Source organism: Littorina saxatilis, unplaced genomic scaffold (assembly GCF_037325665.1).
Source record: "Littorina saxatilis isolate snail1 unplaced genomic scaffold, US_GU_Lsax_2.0 scaffold_1222, whole genome shotgun sequence".
NCBI lineage: Eukaryota > Metazoa > Mollusca > Gastropoda > Littorinimorpha > Littorinidae > Littorina > Littorina saxatilis.
The window spans coordinates 13,543-35,261 of record NW_027128397.1 but is presented as its reverse complement, the minus strand read 5'-3'; the positions used below and the strand labels follow the sequence as shown (position 1 = coordinate 35,261).

Sequence of the window (21,719 nt, the reverse complement as noted above, 5' to 3'; positions counted from 1 at the left end):
AAAGAAAATGGAGGGGAAACACGCAAAAAATGGGAGGAACTCTAGGAACGGAAATGAATGAAAGGGGAGAGAACTGGTTGGATGATGTCATGGGCACAGGCATACAAGACTAAAAGTGATACACATTCATAAAAGGGGAGGGGGGAAAAAAGGGGGGAGGGGGGGGGGGAGGAAACGTACGCACGCACACATACACACACACACACACAACCAAACACATGAATACACAAATAAACACACACACACACACACACACACACACACACACACACACATTCACACACAAACACACACACACACGTAGGCCTACCGTAAATCCACAGTATGTTTGGGGAATACATGTAGATCACATCTTCGCATTCAAACCGTCAGGTGTGGATGTGCCCAGGGATAATATGAATTCGGACTCGACTTGTTTTCTGTCTGTGGAGGTGCTGTACATTTGCCAGACACCTTTCACACGTGCATCCAGGGAGGTGTGGTTGCTGCTGTTGAAATGTTGGGCAACAGACCTACAGCGGCGATGCCGAATATCTGCCAGATGTTCGGTGAAGCGGGTAGAGAGGGTTCTTTCGGTCTCACCAATGTAGAGTACTTTGGGGCATTTGAGACAGGATATGGCACAGATGAGATTGCGGCTGGTGCAAGAGAACGTGCGTTTAATGTTGAAATCGTTTTGGGGGCCGGTCAGAGTGGTAGAATGGCAAATGTGGGGGCAGGTGTGGCAACGAGGGTTCTGGCATGCGTGTGTGCCGGGTTGTAGGGGAACTGGCGAACGAAGAGAGGATCGAACCAGGGAGTCTCGAAGGTTGCAGTCCCGTCGAGAGGCCAACAAGGGTGGCAGGCTGAACGTTTCACCAACAGAGGGGCTAGACTTAAGGATGAACCAATTGGTTTTCAAAATGTGGCGAACAGGTAGGTTGTGGGGATGGTGGGTCAGAACTGCCACAGGTCTGTCTGATCTGTCTGAGGTGGATGATGGCTGCTTGTCTCGGTATACGACGAACTTTATGTAAGGCCACATTCAAGAGGCTGGATGGGTAGTCACGTTGAAGGAAGAAGTCAGACATTTCTGCTGCTTTTTCTTCAAAGTCATCTGTGTCAGAACAGATGCGGCGCAGTCTGAGAAACTGGGAAAATGGAATGCTCTGGATGGTGGAAGAAGGGTGAGAGGAATGGAAAGTAAGGTAGGTGTGAGCATCAGTGTCTTTGTAATGAACACTGGTGGAAAGAATGCTATCAGACAGGGAAATGTTCAAATCCAGAAAGGCGACTGCGGAAGGAGAGATATCAAAGGTGAATTTGATGGAGGGATGGTAGTTACTGACAAAGTGTATGTAATCAGTGAGGTCAGACAACGAGAGAGAGGTGGCACCGAGGCAATCATCGATGTAGCGTTTGCACAGTTCAGGCTGAGGTCCAGTGTAAGTGGAACGAATCTGGGATTCCAGGTGGCCCATGAATAGGCAAGCATAGGAAGGTCCCAATTTAGTGCCCATGGCGACACCAGTTATCTGATGAAAGACTTGTCCATCAACCTCAAAAGTATTGAGCGTGAGGACAAGCTCCGCGAGACGGAGGAGGATCGGAGTGGGTGGGTCGCGAACAGAACGATTGTCCAGGAAGAACTGAAGTGCTTGAAGTCCGTCGGAATGAGGGATGGAGGTATACAGAGAACACACATCCATGGTGAACAGAAGGTTGGGATGAAAAGAAGGGTTGTTGTTGATTTCACCCAGAAGGTGAAGCGCATGAGTGGTGTCTTTGATGTATGAAGGCAGTGTCTGAACGATTGGTTGCAAGAGATGGTCGAGGTACTGAGACAGATGCTCAGTGGGGCAACTGCAAGCGGACACAATAGGTCTGCCTGGAGAGTCAGGTTTGTGTATCTTGGGCAAGAGGTACAATTTGGGTTGTTGAACTTGAGACTTGTTCAAGTGTTTTGCAGTAGGAGGAAGCTTGTTTTGTGTGATAGCAGTTTTAATGGTCTGGGCAATGAATATTTTTGTCTGACGGAAGTGTCGGTTCCGTTAGGGATTATAAGCAGTAGTGTTGTGGAGCTGCCGATTGGCTTCTTGGATGTACATGCCGCGGTCCCAAACCACAACGGCCCCTCCTTTATCTGCTGGTTTTATGACGATGTCAGATCTTTGTTGTAAGGACTTGAGGGCGACAAGTTCTGATTCAGAGAGGTTGCTTTGTTTGATGGGTTTGGGTTTAAGAGCTTTGATGTCTGCCTGACATTGTGAAATGTATAGTTCAACATAGGCAGACTTGCCACATGATGGAAGGTTGCGGCTGCCTGGTTGGAAGAGTTGAATGAAGATGTCCTGTGATGTAGGAGGTCTAGGGACTGAACCTAACACAGCCATCCATCTGAGAGTACGGAAAAAACCGCTCACAGTCAAGGAGTGTTTTGTACTTGCTTGTGGTTTTGGTTAAAGGAACAAACTTGAGTCCTTTGGACAGGACTGAGCGTTCATCCTCTGATAAAGTAAGTGTATCTGGGATACAAACTACGCGCGGGTTGGGATCCACGTTAGCAGAGTGAACAGACGCAGACGATGAATGGGGGGATGAAGGCTGTTGGGCAGCGGCAGGTGTGGTGTCTTTGAGTGCACACAGTTTTTTAGTCTTAGTGTTTTTGCAGTTGTTGAAAGTCATCTGGTTGTGCGTGTGAACAATCTGTTTCACAACATGGACAGTGGGAGGAGGAAAGACAGTGACTAGTTGTCGCTGAAGGGTGCATAGTTTGACCTAGAGACCACGTCATTTACGATCAAGCGCTTTGATCTGAGCAGAGATAAGGTGTTGACTGGCAGCTGCGAGGCAGCGGTTAGTGTCATTCAGCAGGAACGAGTCAGAGCGATCAGCCGGAGAGTGAGTCAAACGAAACCCCTTGGGGATAAGTTTAGCTCGCTGACAGTCTCTCAGAAAAGTGAGATGACTGGAAGTCGTTGTTTTGCCATTTATATAGCGCTTCTCCACAGCTCGAAGCGCTTTACACGTTCAATGTACAAGTTCAATCAGAAACACAACACGATATACAACTAATACAATTTGTTTCAGATGAAAAGGAAAATACTCATCAAAGAGCACATATACATGCTTGCATCAAAATACCTGTACTGCATTGTCACAAAGTTGTGTCACACCCGCTTAACCTGTACTGCATTGTCACAAAGTTGTGTCACACCCGTCTACCTGTACTGCATTGTCACAACGTTGTGTCACACCCGCTTACCTGTACTGCATTGTCACAAAGTTGTGTCACACCCGCTTAACCTGTACTGCATTGTCACAAAGTTGTGTCACACCCGTCTACCTGTACTGCATTGTCACAACGTTGTGTCACACCCGCTTACCTGTACTGCATTGTCACAAAGTTGTGTCACACCCGCCTACCTGAACTGCATTGTCACAACGTTGTGTCACACCCGCTTACCTGTACTGCATTGTCACAAAGTTGTGTCACACCTGCCTACCTGTACTGCATTGTCACAAAGTTGTGTCACACCCGCCATCTGTACTGCATTGTCACAACGTTGTGTCACACCCGCTTACCTGTACTGCATTGTCACAAAGTTGTGTCACACCCGCTTACCTGTACTGCATTGTCACAAAGTTTTGTCACACCCGCCTACCTGTACTGCATTGTCACAACGTTGTGTCACACCCGCCCACTTGTACTGCATTGTCACAAAGTTGTGTCTCACCCGCCCACCTGTACCGCATTGTCACGAAGTTGTGTCACACCCGCTCACGTACCTGTACTGCATTGTCACAAAGTTGAGTCACACCCGCCTATCTGTACTGCATTGTTACATAGTTGTGTCACACACACCCTCACCCGCCCATCTGTACAGCATTGTCACAGAGTTGTGTTACACCCACCTACACCCGCCCACCTGTACTGCATTGTCACACAGTTGTGTCACACCCGCCCACACCAGCCAATCTGTACTGCATTGTCACACAGTTGTGTCACACCCTCCCACAAGTACTGCATTGTCACACAGTTGTTTCCCACCCGCCCACACCCGCCCACCTGTACTGCATTGTCACAAAGTTGTGTCACACCCGCCTGTCAATAGCCTAACTGCAGACATCATTATTTATCTGAAGAACATGCTAATTTCTCGCTGTTTTAAAGCTCAGAGACTCATCACACAAAGCACACATACTTTAGAAGTCTTTTTCTTTTAAATCAATCATCAAACTGGTGCTATTTTAAGCGTAAACACACACAGATAAAGAATTAAACAAAGTCACACAATACAAAATGCTCCCCAGTAAAACTCCCCGCCACATTCCTGCGGAATTTCCTGTCACTAAACATAGTCAGGGGAACCCCGAGGTCACCTAGTTCTGTTGTTGCAATAATTGCGCGCTGCCTCAACTGGTCACGTTCACCGTGGCTGCACTGAGTGGGGCTTCCCGCGAGCCCAAGTGTATTTGTGTGTGTGTGTGTGTGTGTGTGTGTGTGTGTGTGTGTGTGTGTGTGTGTACGTGTGTTTGCGTACGTGCGTGCGTGTGTGTGTGTGTGTGTGTGTTTCTTTGTGCGTGCGTGTGTGTGTGCGTGTGTGTTGTGTGTGTGTATGTGTGTGTGTGTGTGTGTGTGTGTGTGAGTGTGTACGTACGTGCGTGTGCACGCGCTGTGTATGTGTGTGTGTGTGTGTGTGTGTGTGTGTGTGTGTGTGTAAGAGTGTGTTTCCGAGGGTATGTGTGTTCCAGAATGTGACTGAAGGAGTAAATGGAGAGGAGATGATGATGATGATGATGATGATGATGATGATGATAATGATGGTGATGGTGATGATGATGATGACGACGACGACGACGACGATGATGATGATGATGATGATAATGATGATGATAATGGTGATGATGCTGATGATGATGCTGATGCTGCTGCTGCTGCTGCTGCTGATGATGATGATGATGATGATGATGAATGATGTTTAAAAGGGCACGGTTACTGAAAAAAAAACCATCATCATGTACAACAACAACAACAAAAACAACAACAACAACTAGCGTTGAGATGAAAAGTGGAAGTAGAGGAGAAGCGGTTAGCCAAGCGCTGCTCCATAGCTAGTCTGTGCTTGCAAAAAGTTGATTGTTTGAATTGGATATATAAACACGGTAAAAGACCGTGGCCGCCCGACCTGGCCTCGTCACTTCCTGTTTATGTTATGTTTCGCATACACTGTTTAGACTATCAAATCGTGTATGCCCCAGACTGCACAGTGGTAGCAACACAATTGGGACAGTCCCATTCTCTCCCCCCCCCCCCCCCCCGTCATCCCTTCTACTCCCTCCACCAAGTGCGGTGGGAATCCCCCTGGAAGGTAGAACTCATTACGTAGTTTTGGTACCTGCAGGTTGAAATGCCTGCATGCAGCTTGACTGTTCACAACGCCCACACCCGCCCACCTGTACTGCATTGTCACAAAGTTGTGTCACACCTGCCTACCTGTACTGCATTGTCACAAAGTTGTGTCACACCTGCCTACCTGTACTACATTGTCACACAGTTGTGTCACACTCGCCCATCTGTACTACATTGTTACAAAGTTGTGTCACACTCGCCCACCTGTACTGCATTGTCACAAAGTTGTGTCACACCCGCCCACCTGTACTACATTGTCACAAAATTGTGTCACACTCGTCCACCTGTACTGCATTGTCACAAAGTTGTGTCACACCTGCACACCTGTACTGCATTGTCACAAAGTTGTGTCACACCCGCACACCTGTACTGCATTGTCACAAAGTTGTGTCACACCCGCACACCTGTACTGCATTGTCACAAAGTTGTGTCACACTCACCCACCTGTATTGCATCGTCACACAGTTTTGTCGCACCCACCCACCTGTACTGCATCGTCACAAAGTTGTCACACCCACCCACCTGTACTGCATCGTCACAAAGTTGTCACACCCACCCACCTGTACTGCATCGTCACAAAGTTGTCACACCCACCCACCTGTACTGCATCGTCACAAAGGTGTCACACCCACCCACCTGTCATCGTCACAAAGGTGTCACACCCACCCACCTGTCATCGTCACAAAGGTGTCACACCCACCCACCTGTCATCGTCACAAAGGTGTCACACCCACCCACCTGTATTTAATTGTTCTGATGAGAAACACCAAGGTATTTAAGTTTTGTGTTGTGCTGATAACAACTGCACACAATATTTAATGTCCGTTTGACGAGCAGAAGGCAATTCATGTTTTGACATGACATATAAACGCAACAGAACAACAAAAACAGGCGTTACTTTGTCAGATATGAATTCACGAATCACAGAACATTACAAGTCACGTATCTGCAAGTGCTGAAATGTATTTAATAGAATTCAGTCGCAATAAATGATTCGTATATAATAGAAGAAACATGTCTTACCTTTGGCAATGTTCCAGCTTGATTGCGACAGCGCAAAAGTCGAAAAAAGAACGTCACCCAAAAAATCTCACGTTCATAACATGTTGGATGAGTGTGACGCGAACAAACATTCAGGCCCCCGTTTCTTATAGCGAGAATTGGCGGGTGGGGCGAGGAAGTACCGTTTCTTGAGCAATTCTCACCGCGAGGGGCGCTAGGATTCTCGCCGTGAACGCTAGGTAGCTTTGGTTTTGCTCGCTTGGCGAGAAAACATTGCGGCCGCACTGCCATGTTTTCTCGCCAAGCGGGCAAGCTCAAGGCTACCTAGCCTTCGCGGCGAGAATTCTAGCGTCCCTCGCGGCGAGAATTGCCCAAGAAACGGTACTTCCTCGCCAAACTCGCGTCACTCGCCGATTTTCGCCTGTAAGAAACGGCACTTCCTCGCCAAATTCGCGTCACTCGCCGATTCTCGCCTGTAAAAAACGGTACTTCCTCGCCAAACTCGCGTCACTCGCCAAGTCTCGCCTGTAAAAAACGGTACTTCCTCGCCAAACTCGCGATTTCTCGCCTGTAAGAAACAGGGCACAGATATGTTAAAAGTCTGTGGGCGCGAATTATGATAGAGACAGCAATTTGTCAATAAAATGTTCGTTTACTGCAGCGTTAGAACACAATCTTCTGTTCATAACGCTGTGACATTTGACTTAACGAGAGTCGTGTTCTGCCGACACTACGATGCTTGTCTTGTTTTAAGCACATTATTATGGTAAACCTTCTCATTTCTATGCTAAAAATGACTTTTCTTTGTTGTTAGTTATTTTCTGCAATAATGGACCTACCTCAATTTTGCCCATGCCGTGTGACACGAAACTTATGAGCGGAAGACAAATCTTCTGAGTGCTATAATGTTTCAAAAGATAGTTAACTGCATCAGATTATCACTCAGGCACGTCCAGGAACAATAAGACTGTGGTATTCAGGTCTCCGTTGCTTTCTTCTGTCATGTATGAAGGTACTGGCCTGGGTTGAACAAGTGTACTGTCGCTGTGCAACAAATCTGTCGCCCTTTTCCGCCTTTTTTTGGTTTTTTTAAAAATGTGTTAACATTCCACACATACAAAGCAATGTTGTTGGTTCTTTTTTTTATTTTTTTTATTGTTCATTGCAAGCTTAGCAGTGTAGAATGCTTTTTCTTCTTATAATGTCAAAAGGTGGCTTTAAAATGAGCATTTTAATATGGAAGGGTCCATTTTACCCATGATCTGAACCGTTCACTTATGCACAGGGCTTTGTTTACTGCTAAGGTGCGTCTGAGTCTAGTGAACAGGCAACTAAGAGAACAAAAATGTATGTATATGGGGTGGGGGTGGGGATTGGGGGGTGTTGAGGGGGTGGGGTGGGGGTGTTGAGGGGGGTGGGGGTGTTGGGGGGGGGGGGGGTCTACCGACTTTTTCTAGCAAAAGAGAAACAATACATGTTTCAACTTTTGAAATAGTTTTTGCCCACAGGAGCATACTACGAAACATAGTTTTTGTCCTAACTAAAAAAAGATAAGGTGATAAGGTGACAATCATTGGTTCTTGTCTTTTTGATTGTGTCAGCCTGTACAAGGGACTTCAAGTTTTTTTTTTAACAATTTGGAGTTTAGCCTGCTTTTACAGTTTAATATTGTTTGTTTGTTTGTTTGCTTAACGCCCAGCCGACCACAAGGGGCCATGTCAGGGCGGTGCTGCTTTGACATATAACGTGCGCCACACACAAGACAGAAGTCGCAGCACAGGCTTCATGTCTCACCCAGTCACATTATTCTGACACCGGACCAACCAGTCCTAGCACTAACCCCATAATGCCAGACGCCGGGCGGAGCAGCCACTAGATTGCCAATTTTAAAGTCTTAGGTATGACCCGGCCGGGGTTCGAACCCACGACCTCCCGATCACGGGGCGGACGCCTTACCACTAGGCCACCGTGCCGGTTTTTGCAGTTTAATAACTCTCAATGTAGCAATCTTACAGACTTCACATTTTGCACTCATCTTGCTGTACAATTTTTAAACTAATAACAGCAATGTAAATATGCCTCGATATGCAGTGTTTATAAACGTATGACATTGGGCCTTCGTATCTTTACATTGGCATTGCTTCAGCTTTTCTTGAATTTTGAAATGACGTCTTCGTTGAAGACTTGACGTATTGGGTATGACGTGTTTGTTTTATTTTAAGTCACTGGAAGCAACGATTTCAGTTTGTCCCATTACTTGGTGCATTTTGTCTTTGTCCTCTGATTTTACTGTAACTGTGATGAACTGAAGAAAACAGAATCATTTGCCTCAGAAAAAGGCTTGAAACTAAAGCGTTAAACCACTCAACACAAAGAGAAAGTTTTTCCTGCAGTGAGTATTTTCAGAGACATTATTGTTGTCGTGTTTCTGATGTTGAGTTTTGTGTTTCAACAGGAAAGACGGTGCTGCTGGTACTGCAGGGAGGGAGGTGGCTGCTTCAGGGCCACGACGTGCAAGTGGTGTCGACAGACAACGATTCCCGGGCTGCCAGCAGGATGGTAGCAGGGCAGCTAGAAATGGCTCTGAGCGCGGACCCGACACCTCCCCCAACACCAGGCGCCGTCGTTCGTCATCATTACAACTTCTTCAACAGGGAGACGGACGTGCAACAGGCCGTCACCGACCTCTTGGCGCGAGTCAAGGCGGACGGACAGTTGCACGTTCTGTTGGATGAGGCGGACTTTGACAGCAGGTTGGTCTTTACGGTTTTGTGTTACATAAAAAAATTATGTGTGTGTGAGTGTGTGTGTGTGTGTGTGTGTGTGTGTGTGTGTGTGCATGCGCGGGCGCGCGAGTGTGTATATATGTGTGCATGTGAGTGCTTGTGTCTTTGCGCGCGCGCGCGTGTGTGTGTGTGTATGTGTGTGTGTGTGTGTGTGTGTGTGTGTGTGTGTGTGTGTGTGTGCGCGTGTTTGTGTGTGCGAGTGCATGCACTATCAGTTTGCGAGCGTGTGCACGGTCGCATGTGCATGCGTTCGTGTGTGCGTGCGTGTGTCATCGTGTTTGTGTGCGTGCGTGTGTGTGTGTGTGTGTGTGTGTGTGTGTGTGTGTGTGTGTGTGTGTGTCCTCACGAACCTCACCCAGCTGTTCCGTGTGGTATGAGTGTGACACGTTCCTCCCAGCCAGACACACATCTCTCACAACGTGTCTCCATTCTGTGTCACAGTGCTGTGCATGGTCCACGCCTCACTACACTGGTGGCCCGCCTGGCGGAGAGCGTTCCCGGCCTGCACCTGTGGGCGGCAGGTGTTCGTCACGACGCCATCCCCCCATCACTGCGGCCTGAACCGCTCACCGTCCCTCTCCGCTGTGCTCCCTCCGTGCTGCGGGAGGTACAGACAGCGGTTGACAGGTACCAAGGTCTTGTCCACAACTACAGCGACAGCGGTGTACCTGCCCCTGGAGACGGACTGCGCGTGATACGGCTGAGTCACCATGGCAACGCTCACAGAGGTCGGTGGCCAGTAGAGTGCCAACAGTGCGGTAAGGAGGTCGCCGCCGAGCTGCTCCGTCTTGGTGTGGGCAGTGGGGGTGAGTTGTGAAGGTCACATATAGATAGATAAATAGATAGGTAGGTAGATAGATAGGTAGGGAGGGAGGGAGTGAGGGAGGTAGGTAGATAGATACACATAGGAAGGTAGGTATGTAGGTAGGTAGATGGATATGTAGGTAGATAGGTAGATAGGTAGGTAGGTAGGTAGATATATACCCAGTCAGCACACGATATCGGGTCGATATCGGTCCGATATCGGATTTGACCGGATATCTCGGACCAAGATATCCGATATCGGACCGATATCGGATTCCAAGTTTGCTCATCAGATTAACATTAAATTAATGTTAACTTTTTACTTTAATTAAGTTAACATTAATTTAATGTTAATCTGATGAGCAAACTTGGAATCCGATATCGGACCGATATCGGACCGATATCGGATTCCAAGTTTGCTCATCAGATTAACATTAAATTAATGTTAACTTTTTACGTTAATTAAGTTAACATTAATTCAATGTTAATCTGATGAGCAAACTTGGAATCCGATATCGGACCGATATCGGACCGATATCGGATTCCAAGTTTGCTCATCAGATTAACATTAAATTAATGTTAACTTTTTACTTTAATTAAGTTAACATTAATTTAATGTTAATCTGATGAGCAAACTTGGAATCCGATATCGGACCGATATCGGACCGATATCGGATATAACGTTAAATTAAAGTTAATTTTGTTTACGGCTAATGTCAGTTTTACCAAATAAAAAGCATAATATAATGGTTAGATTAACGTTATTTAAACATGTGTCTTTTTACGTTGAGTGCAAAAATAAAAAGAACCAAAATAAAACTATAATTAAATTTTTTATTGAGATTTTTTTTTTTTCTTCCTCGGACCAAGATATTCTGATATCGGTCCGATATTGGATTCCAAGTTTTCACATCATCGCCAATACAATCCCATCCATCACACCAATATTGGCACGATATCAGACCAATATCGGATACGATATCGGGTCGATATCGGACCGATATTGGATTCCGACATTGGGCCAATAAAGTTGACGTTAATTTAACGTTAATCTGATGAGCAAACTTGGAATCCAATATATCTTGGTCCGAGATATCCAGCCAGCACCCCGATATCGGACCGATATCGGACCGATATCGGGATACGATATCGGGTCGATATCGGATCCCGATATCGGATTTCAAATCGGGTCGATATAGGATTACGACATTGGGCCAATATTGGATATAGGTCTGATACAAAGAACCAAAATAAAACTATAATTAAACTTTTTATTAGAATTTTTTTTCTCCCTCAGACCAAGATATCCCATATCTGCCCGATATCGGTCCGATATTGGATTCCAAGTTTGCTCATGAGATAAACGTTTAGTTTTTACGTTAATTTAACGTTAAATTAACATTAAATTAACGTTCATTAAAACAAAACCATAATATAAAGTTAAATTAAAGTTAATTTTCGTTTACGGCTAATGTCAATTTTACCAAATAAAAAGCACAATATAATGGTTAGATTCAAGTTATTCAAACGTGTGTTTTTTATGTTGAGTGCAAACATAAAAAGAACCACACATAAAAATGGTCATACACGTAAAATTCCACTCGTGCAAAAACACGAGTGTACGTGGGAGTTTCATCCCACGAATCCAGAAGAAGAAGAAGGAAGTGTGCATGCTAACATGAAACAAAACAAAAGACAAATAAATAAAACCATTAGAAATATGTTGTGAGAATATGTTCTAAACATTTATTCATCATTTCCATGATATATATACTGTACATTTAAAAAAACACACACCATAAAACCATGATAAAAATGTCGGAAGTTGAATCAGTTCTAAAGTTTCTGGAAGTGAGTTTGGATACATGTATCCCACTTTTAGGTTCTGTACCTAGAAATTTACCAATTCTATTCCATCTTTTGGGTTTAAAAAAAAAGTCTTTGCACAGCTAGGTATCTTGTACATGTATCCGAATGATGCCAGAGACACAAGGAAAGATGAGGTTATTTGCAACACCACCAGCAGAGGAAGAAGTCATTCACTTTGCAGCAGCAGATAAAAAGAATTGTTGAATTTGAAGCAGGAGCAGACACAGAAGTTGTTGAATTTGTAGCGTCATCTGCAGACAAAGAAGTTGTTGAATTTGCAGCAGACGATATACTTGTTAAACCTGCAGCAGCAAACGAAGAAGTCATTCACTTTGCAGCAGCACCAGACAACAAGAATTGTTGAATTCGAAGCAGGAGCAGACAGAGAAGTTGTTAATGTTGAGTTTGCAGCAGACGATATATACTTGTTAAATCTGCAGCACCAGCCTTGGAAAAAGTTGTTGATACAACCAGTGCAGACGATGGCATGTCTGCAATAGGAGACTTTGAAGATCTGCTCCAAATGCTATGACATCTGCAAAGACAGAGAATGCAACAATCTTAAAACATAAAGAATTCAGTGTGATTTGAGAACTTCAGTGTAAACACTATAATTATGTCTTCTTTGTTAATGCTCTTTGCTAAATATAGAACTGAAGGTAAATAAGGTTTACATTGTCTTTGCATTATGCCAATATTTGTTGAATTTACTTGTGTGTATATATATATGCTAACTTTGATAGCATTCTTCTGTGTTTGAATGAAATGCTCTTAGTCAATGCTGCCTGGCATGGATAACAACCCCCCCCCTCCCCCCAACACACACAGAACACCTTCCCGAAGTTTTTTCCAAGACTAAGACTGAGTAAGAGTAAGACAATAATATGTCAATTGGACCTGGACTAAAAATATGTATAGGTCCAGATGTCCCGGCTACAACAAATTGTTCTGTCAGAAGACCTCTTATAGTTCTTTATGTCGAAATTGATGTGATGGTCGACCAGCCAAGATTTAGAACAATGCGTCATAAGCATGTATTAATGACCCCAGACCGAAGCCTGACAACAACACTGCCTTCTCTCATAAATGATTTTCAGTTATAAATATAATATGACTGCTGGAACATTCATCAAGCGTTAACGTGGATTTTACCTGCAAACACACACACACACACACACACATACACACACACACACACTTACTTGGCCTCAAAAGCCAGAATGTCACTTGTCAGGGTTGTAACTTGTAGTTTACATCCCTGTGAATGCTTTCTGGTATCCTCATGGTAATTCCTCCCACCCTGCAATGAAAGCATTGATGTGTGAGTTGCATTACAGTAGAGAACAGTGGTCAATCAAAACTTGTTTTAAGTGTCTTTGAAAAGACGATTTTCGAAAATAACTCTCTGAGATCTCTTATAAATGTTACTGTACAGTAATGGATTAGACCAGAAGCTGTGAGATTGAACAAATGTGTGAAAATGTGTGGCAATTATCAGATTGACAGAGAGAAATAAAATATCAGAGAGAGAGAGAGAGAGAGAGAGAGAGAGACAGACAGACAGACAGACAGACAGACAGGGAGAGAGAAACAGACAGAGAGACTGAAACTGAGAAAGACAGACAGAGCAAGAAACTAGAAAGACAGAAGGCAGGAAAGAAAGAGAAAGAGAGATAAATTCACCTTTCCAATCGTTATGCATGATATTGCTTTGATATTGGTGACTCGTATCAAAAATAAGTCAACAATCACAATGCCAACGGATTCTGAACTTATGAATATGATTATGAATTTACAACACAAGTCACACAGTCAGAACGTTGACCCTGGGCGTTAAATGGAAGAAGAACATTACCTGAAAGTTCCATTTGCCATTCGCTCAGCGTCATAAGATCTGTATTGTGTAGTCCTGATATATGCTGAAGTGCAGCATGTTATCTTATATCAGCAGACACACTGGCTTTGAAGTTGCAGGAGTGTTAAAAACGGTAAAAATACAGTACAAACTTTCTTGAGTTCGATTCGACAGAGAAAAGTCCGAGAGTAATGTCCCTTGGCGATCACGGGAGGTCACTCAGAATTACTTGTCCGGCAGTTACTGAGTAAACAAATGGCGAAATGCGTTGGGAAGATTGAAAACAGGCAGTTGCTAGAGCACTATGTTATACAACATCAGAAACGATCCTGACTGGACAGTCCAATACTAAGACAGAAGGAGGAAGACAGAACTGGACTGGTTTCAAGAGTGTTCCAAACAGTCGATCATCATGCATCACGTAAAACGTTGAGTGAGTATCGCTAGATGCCTATGAACTTGGAAGATAGTTTTGCTAATTATTGAGACTTGATGTATTTTTTTCTCTTGGAATATATGAGACTAAAAAGTGTGTTTGTTTCTTAGGTGTGTGTGTGTGTCACTGTGTGTGTTTGTGTCACTGTGTGTGTTTAGGTGGTTGCTGATTTTCTTTATTGTTGTTGTAAAAATAAAATGGTGATTTTAACTAAGAATCCTTTTATGGTTCTGTTGTGCATAATAAACAGTTTTTATTCTTTCAGATTTATAAAAATACCTCTCTACAAACACACACACACACACACACACACACATTGAATGTAGACAAATAAATCTGCCAGTGATGGAAGAAATGGTGAAGAACAAATGAAAGGTGAGGGAGGTTTTGCAGACAGCATGTCTCCTTATGAAAGCACAAACATGTTCATACAATGTCAACATTTTATATGATCATCTTGTTGCGTCATACTCATAACGGTTAATCTTTTTACTGCAGCTGGCCGTGAGGAAGCGCCATATTCAAACCGACAACAAGCAATTCGAACAGGTGCTTGCGAAGTGGTTGACAGGATTGTCGGATCGTCTACATGGTGGGAGGATGTCGAAGATCAACACAGAAAACGAGGACTAAGATGAAGATGGTAAATAAAATTAGTGCTAATGTGCTGACAGCCAGCAAGGAACACGCCTCTCGGATTCACTCTCTCTTCATTTTGTGTTATTTTGCCTCTACATGATATAATGCCTCTACATATATATGATATAATGCCTCTGCAAGGATTCCCTAGGCCTACTGTTTTGGAACAAATGCTATGTGCAATTATGTCGGAGAATGGGCTGACATCGTTCAATACCGACTGTTGTGGCGACTGAACAATGGCGATACTGCGTTTTTGATGTTCGACAAAGGCGGCCATGAAAAAATGCGTCGGTGGTGCTACGTTGTGTGTCTCCAACTTTCAATCGCAGCTGACAGTGTCAGATTCAGGCTGTATGGTGCGGAGTGATGTTGTTGCGAGTGACGCTGATAGGCGGAAGGTGACAGACGATGCCAGATATGACGGAGACAAAGAACATCAATGGTCTAACCTAGCTGATATGTTACAGAGGATGAGCGAGGAAAGCACCGTGAGGATAAAAGAGATGGTCTGAACATTTCCCGTTCCCCACCCTTGTGAAGAATTGGAGCGTAACAATCATTTGTTTTGATTATCATGACTGGACAGAACCGTTGCGTGACCAGTCCGTTGTTTGTTGCAAATCGAAAGACTTATTTAGTTATAATTGATTTCATAACTGGTTATCCGTTTGCGACGATTTTCCCGTCTCCTTTGTGTTAATTTGATTCATGCGTTTTGTGAAGTTATTGTTATTTCCTTATTCCAAGGGGGCTATCGCCTTATGGAATTAAATACTTTGACTTTGATGGGTCACATGAATCGTGACACTCCATAATTATTCGGTGGGGACCCATTGGTTAGTGGTCTGCTCTGCAATGCTGTGACACAGTGTGAGTCATGGGTTCAAGCCCGTCCTTTGGCAGCAGAGTGGATGACATTTCAGTGGATGAGTTATCTTATCACAAGGTCAGTTATTAATTGTATTAACTGTTGAATTTTAATTGATAGTTGTAATTTGTTTATGTTGCATTGGTAACTTATGTGTTTTCAATGATACAGTTGGTTATTAAATTATTCTCATTCTGCCTTTGACTCACTTTCATTTGTACTTGTGTGACAATGTTTATTGACTCACTTTCATTTGTACTTGTGTGACAATGTTTATCAACTACTTCATCTTATCATTTCTGTCTCCTTTTAAATTTTCTTCTGTTCTTGGGCCAGAAATCTAATATTTACGGATTAAAGCAAGTTTTAGTGCAGGTCAAAGACGAACAAGTGCGAAAGCAATTGCCAAGCATGAAGCATGTTTTCATTAGTCAAGAAGTAAAGTCAGAGGTTCAAAGATGATCAGATAATTAATGCCAACTATTCGCTGGTTTTGCTTCATCGACTCTGCGGGCAGCTTCCAGGAAACCAAAGTTTTCAGGTTCCGGGGGAAGTATGGTTGCAAAGCTGAAACTTAAAGGAATTGACGGAAGGGCACCACCAGGGCACCATAGAAGGGCACCACCCTTATCGGTTCCCGATATCGGTCCATTATTGGTTCCCGATGTTAGGCCGATATCAATTCTCTATATCGTACCGATATCGGACCAATATTAGTCCAATGTCGGAATCCGATATCGACCCGATATCGTCCCGATTTGCAATCCGATATCGGTCCGATATCGGGATCCGATATCGGTCCGATATCGGGATCCGATATCAAACTGATATCGACCTGATTTGCAATCTGATATCGGGATCTGATATCGGGATCCGATATCGATTCTCTATATCGTACCGATATCGGACCAATGTCGTAATCCGATATCGACCCGGTATCAACCCAATTTGCAATCTGACATCGGGATTTGATATCGCGCCGATATCGGGATCTGATATGAGGCCGATACCGATTCTCTATATCGGACCGATATCGGGTCGATATCGGGTCGATATCGGTCCGATGTCGTAATCCGATATCGGTCCGATATCGACCGGATTTGCAATCCGATATCGGTCCGCTATCGGGATCTGATATCGATTCTCTATATCGGACCAATATCAGACCAATATGGGACCGATATCGGACCGATATCGGACCAATGTCGTAATCCGATATCGACCCGGTATCAACCCAATTTGCAATCTGACATCGGGATTTGATATCGCGCCGATATCGGGATCTGATATATGAGGCCGATACCGATTCTCTATATCGGACCGATATCGGGTCGATATCGGGTCGATATGGGCCCGATGTTGTAATCCGATATCGGTCCGATATCGACCCGATTTGCAATCCGATATCGGACCGATATCGGAATCCGATATCGACCCGATATCGTATCCGATATCGGTCCGATATCGGACCGATATCGGGGTGCTGGCTGGGTAGGTAGGTAGGTAGAAAGGTAGGTAGGGTAAACCAAGTTCCATCGTGTCATTTTATCCTGTCAAATAATTTCACAGTGACAGAAAATTCAAGTTCGCTGGGCAAGACCACAGCAGCAAGAGAGAATTACGTCATTTTAATGACGTCAAACTATAATAACGTCATGTCTGTGTGTCGGGAAATAGGTGTCTGTGACTTTCTTTTGTACACAGAGAGTGAATATGTGGAGAGAGAGAGAGAGACAGACAGAGACAGGGAGAGACAGAGACAGAGAGACAGGGAGAGACAGAGACAGAGAGAGACACACAGACAGAGACACAGAGAGAGAGAGAGAGAGAGAGAGAGAGAGAGAGAGAGAGAGAGACACACACAGACAGAGACAGACAGAGACAGAGAGACAGACAGACAGTTTATTTACAGTTGCCTACACCTGAAAAATATTCTAACGGTCACAACGGTCTTTTCCACACAGGTAGCAGCCTCCCCAACTACCGCGACGTGTTCATCATCACGCGGAGTTCAGAACTACAGGATGACATCGAGGATGACGCAGGCCGAGTGACGTCACGAGCTAGCGGCGTGGTGCGCGGTCTGCGTGATGAAGGCTTACCGGTGTGTGTGCTGGGGAACCAAGACGTGATACACAACACGGCGAGGTGTGAGAGAGATCATAAAGACGTGGCGGTGGCGGCAACAGACCGTGTCACAGTAACACGCTATGACTATGTGCAAGGCTTGGAGCGGCGTGTGGTGGTGATGCTGCCAGGCAGGCACAAGGTTAATGAAGGAAGGAGTGATGATGACTTTGATACTATTGACAGACTGTATGCAATATCACGCTGTACCACACAGCTCGTCATGGTGGACGTGCCTCCTGTCACCACCGCCACTTCCACCGCCACCTGAACCACCGTTGCCGCCACCACGATCCCCTCCACAACCACTGCTACTACACACATTACCTTCATTGCCACCACCACTACGACGACGACCACCGCCGCCACCATCATCTCCGCAACGACTTACTACCAATATTTTTTCCTCCGCCTACAGCTACTCAGTGATCACAGCCGCCACCACAACCACGACGACGACAACCACTGTCTCTGTACCTCCCACGTCACCATCACCATCGTCAGCGCCGCCTCAACAACCAGCTGTTCTAACGCTGCTACCGCCACTTTCATCACCGCCCCACCATGACTTAGGGTTAGAGTTATCATCAACAACACCAGCAACAATAACAACACCACCACCACCACCACCACCACCACCACCACTACAACATCAACAACCGCAGCAACAAAAACAACAGCAACAAGTATTGACCAAGAACAACCGAACTCAAACCACGGGAGCAGTTTTCATTTTATCTTCCAAGGATCAGAATTCAGCTCGTCAAGTCTTGTGACGTCAAACCTACAATATACGTCATTATTTCTGTGTATTTTTTGCTTCAAATCAGATCTATGCTAGCTTAGAAAGAGAAACTTTTGCGGGAAAACTGGAATTAGAAAATATGGAGACAATATTTCATGCTTTCTCCTCCATACGCAGAATGAACGTCTCTCTAGCGATGTTTTTGTTAAATGATGACCTGCAATAAAACAGTTGACATCAGCCTCGAATTGCATCACAATGTTGGAGAATTGGATACCTTATGTCTTTGAACATTTTGACTGCTAAGAGTACTGACATTTAGACTTGAAAAAGAGAGTGCAGTCTGATGAAAACCCGATTTCTTGGTGATTTTATCGGTAATCTTTCCATCCTGATAACTCAAATAGTGCCAGAGATTGCAAGACTTCAAAATGCAGTTGAAACACGTACGGTAACCAGTCGACTGAGTGATCCCAGAAATGTTTTTTGCGTGTGGATCAAATGCTACGTAAAAATCAATGAAACCACTGTAATGGTGAAGATTTTTAAAATACCGGAATAAAAGTGGATTTTGTCAGATGCAGGGGCGGATTAGGGGGGTGGTTACAGGGGTTCCGGAATCCCCCCTCGGCTGTAAAAAAACAACACAAAACCGTTTGTGAATGTTGTTGTTTCTGTCTGTAAAGCCGGGGGAAGTGTTAATTGTTTAATCAGTATCATTGTTGTACAGTTTTAACTGCCACTCCCATGCGACATGTCTTTTTTCTAACCATACTATACCGAGAGGCATTAATTCCGCAAACGGAACTTTAAAAAATCACAAAAAATCAACTCAGTGGTGAATGTTTTCAATGTTTGAATATTTTATTTATTGGCCATTTTAGTGTTTATAAACCTTCGCTTAATTGATTTTGAATAGAACATCATGAAATGACAATTTTTCAAAAAAAGTGACTGAGTCCAAGCGCAATGATTTCGGAAAACGTTCAGTGTTCATCACGTTCAATGCTTTGGCCAGCTTTAAGCATCCCAATCGCTTGCTGTCTCTCTCCTTCATCAAGTCGTGGCATGATTGCGATATCTGGATACAGCCAAACAGCCAGTTGCATTTTATAGGGCCATACACTATCTTTTTTACGTTATTGTCTCCCGTTCAGCCCATTGTCTTTATTAGCACAGTGAGCTGTGGCTGGATCAGCAATACTGCAAAGCGCACGCTGACAGCGTGAAACATTTGCTCCAACACTCAAGATGTCAACTACAAATTACAGGTTCAATCTGATTTTCGCTTGGGAGCAAAATCGTTCAATGCACTATTTGCAGAATTTATGCCTTTCAGTATATATGATGTTGGGAGCAGATATCATGGAAGATAAATTGCCATTATTTAATACTAACTTTAAAAGAAATAATGAGTGGCTGCTGACACCTGTTGATCGTGTTTAAAATCACGCATAAGCCACAAATTGTTTATAAGATAGCTAAAGTTCTTCAGCTTTGCCCCCCCAGACCCCCCCCCCCCCCCCCCCACGGGGCGTTACCACAGAACCCCACCTCTACCGACCCCTGGACCCCAGGTTGTAACCCCCCCCCCCCCTCCCCCTCGGGCTTAAACTGCTCCACCCCTGAGATGCAATGTTGAAAGACCAAATTAATCTACTTGCATCACACAGAATAGTTCATAAGTCTAAAAATAAGCTAAAGATATTCTGGGGTTATTAGTATGTTTCTTCCCTACTTTCACTGCAGTTGCTGGCTCGTAGAGTGCGTGATTGCTGGCTCGTAGAGTGCGTGATTGCTGGCTCGTAGAGTGCGTGATTGCTGGCTCGTAGAGTGCGTGATTGCTGGCTCATAGAGTGCGGGATTGCTGGCTCGTAGAGTGCGTGATTGCTGGCTCGTAGAGTGCGTGATTGCTGGCTCGAAGAGTGCGTGATTTACACGGGCAGAAATGCTGCATACATAGTGACTGCTCTATTAAACGCAACTCGAGCTTACATCGCCAGTCAGTGCTCAAATCACGATTTCCTTCCAAATTCCCGAGGGTAAAGGGGGATAATCGACTTGTTGGTGATCTCACATGAGCCACTCTGCTCTGGGCCTGGACCGGAGAGAGCGTTCACTGCCCCTTGTGGCTTTTCTAGACCCCCCCCCCCCCCCTCACCCTCTTCAGAAGTCGAAGTGATTGTCGGAAGAGGAGAGAATTCACCAGCCGGGTGAGCTGCAGCTCACTTTGGATCTAGTGACGCGGGGGTCGTCTTTTTTTATTTTTTTTATTTTTTTTTTAAGGAAACATTACGAAAGTCCTGTTTTAAGCAAAGCTGATATCTAGTCATTTTTCTTTTAATAATCTTTTTTCCAAACTCGCTCACAAAAAAACCAACTGTCACACTGCTCTCTGAGCAACTCTCGCTGCATCTTAACACTAACAGGCCTACACAACGGCCTCTGCCACCCCTGTCACGAGCGACACACCACCTCTGCCACCCCTGTCTCGAGCGACACACCACCTCTGTCACCCCTGTCACGAGCGACACACCACCTCTGCCTAACTCAAAGAAAAAGACAAAAGAGAAACATTTGTTGGTAACAAATAAATAGCTGATCCATTAGCCTCGTACAAACGATAACCTGATTCATTTTCGACCTAAAATTCAGTCTAACGGCAGAATGCTCAAATACTCGACACCATTATTATCATCTATGGGCAGCTGTTACACGACACTTGAGATTGCCACAAGTTCTCAAACGTCGTATAGTTGTGTTCTTTTATTCTACGTCGCCCGTCTTCGCAGCAACAGAAAACAACTCGTCAAATTGAGTTCGAGGATTTATTCAGCATTCAATACATACAACTGCACAACGTAGCAGAACTCAAATAGAAGCTTTTTTTACATACAAATCGCGCTGGCATATATAGTAAATACTCAATCTCGAGAATATTCCAGACCGAACATGATACAACTACATTATACGAGCCGTGCATGGACTAAACTAGCGACATTCTCTATGACGTACATCAAAAGCGCCGACGCACTTAATCCGAACGAACGCCACGAACTCACGACTAAAACAGCATGGTAAACAACTTGTTTTGACAGGACTAGAAAGTTCACCTGCATTCTCGTCCAAGCATAAATATTGTGTTTACAAAATATAATATCGGTACTTTCCCACAAAGTACAAATAAGTCAAC

General features: G+C 44.4%; 1 protein-coding gene and 2 long non-coding RNA genes across 3 annotated transcripts; 2 read left to right on the top strand and 1 right to left on the bottom strand.

The window, feature by feature from the left end:
- Positions 1–472: 472 nt before the first annotated feature.
- LOC138956752 (uncharacterized) lies at positions 473–19,823 on the top strand (the record flags this gene model as incomplete). The annotated part of the gene is made up of 4 exons (XM_070328024.1): positions 473–719; positions 8,850–9,147; positions 9,622–9,986; positions 17,619–19,823. Coding segments are annotated over 4 exons (1,344 nt in total), but the record flags the coding sequence as incomplete, so codon positions are not given.
- Positions 11,704–13,848, bottom strand: LOC138956754 (uncharacterized). Its single transcript, XR_011452784.1, has 3 exons — positions 13,709–13,848; positions 13,056–13,153; positions 11,704–12,388 (listed from the first exon to the last, which is right to left on the bottom strand). It is a non-coding gene; the product is annotated as an uncharacterized lncRNA (long non-coding RNA).
- Positions 13,999–14,916, top strand: LOC138956753 (uncharacterized). The gene is made up of 2 exons (XR_011452783.1): positions 13,999–14,141; positions 14,643–14,916. It is a non-coding gene; the product is annotated as an uncharacterized lncRNA (long non-coding RNA).
- Positions 19,824–21,719: the final 1,896 nt, after the last annotated feature.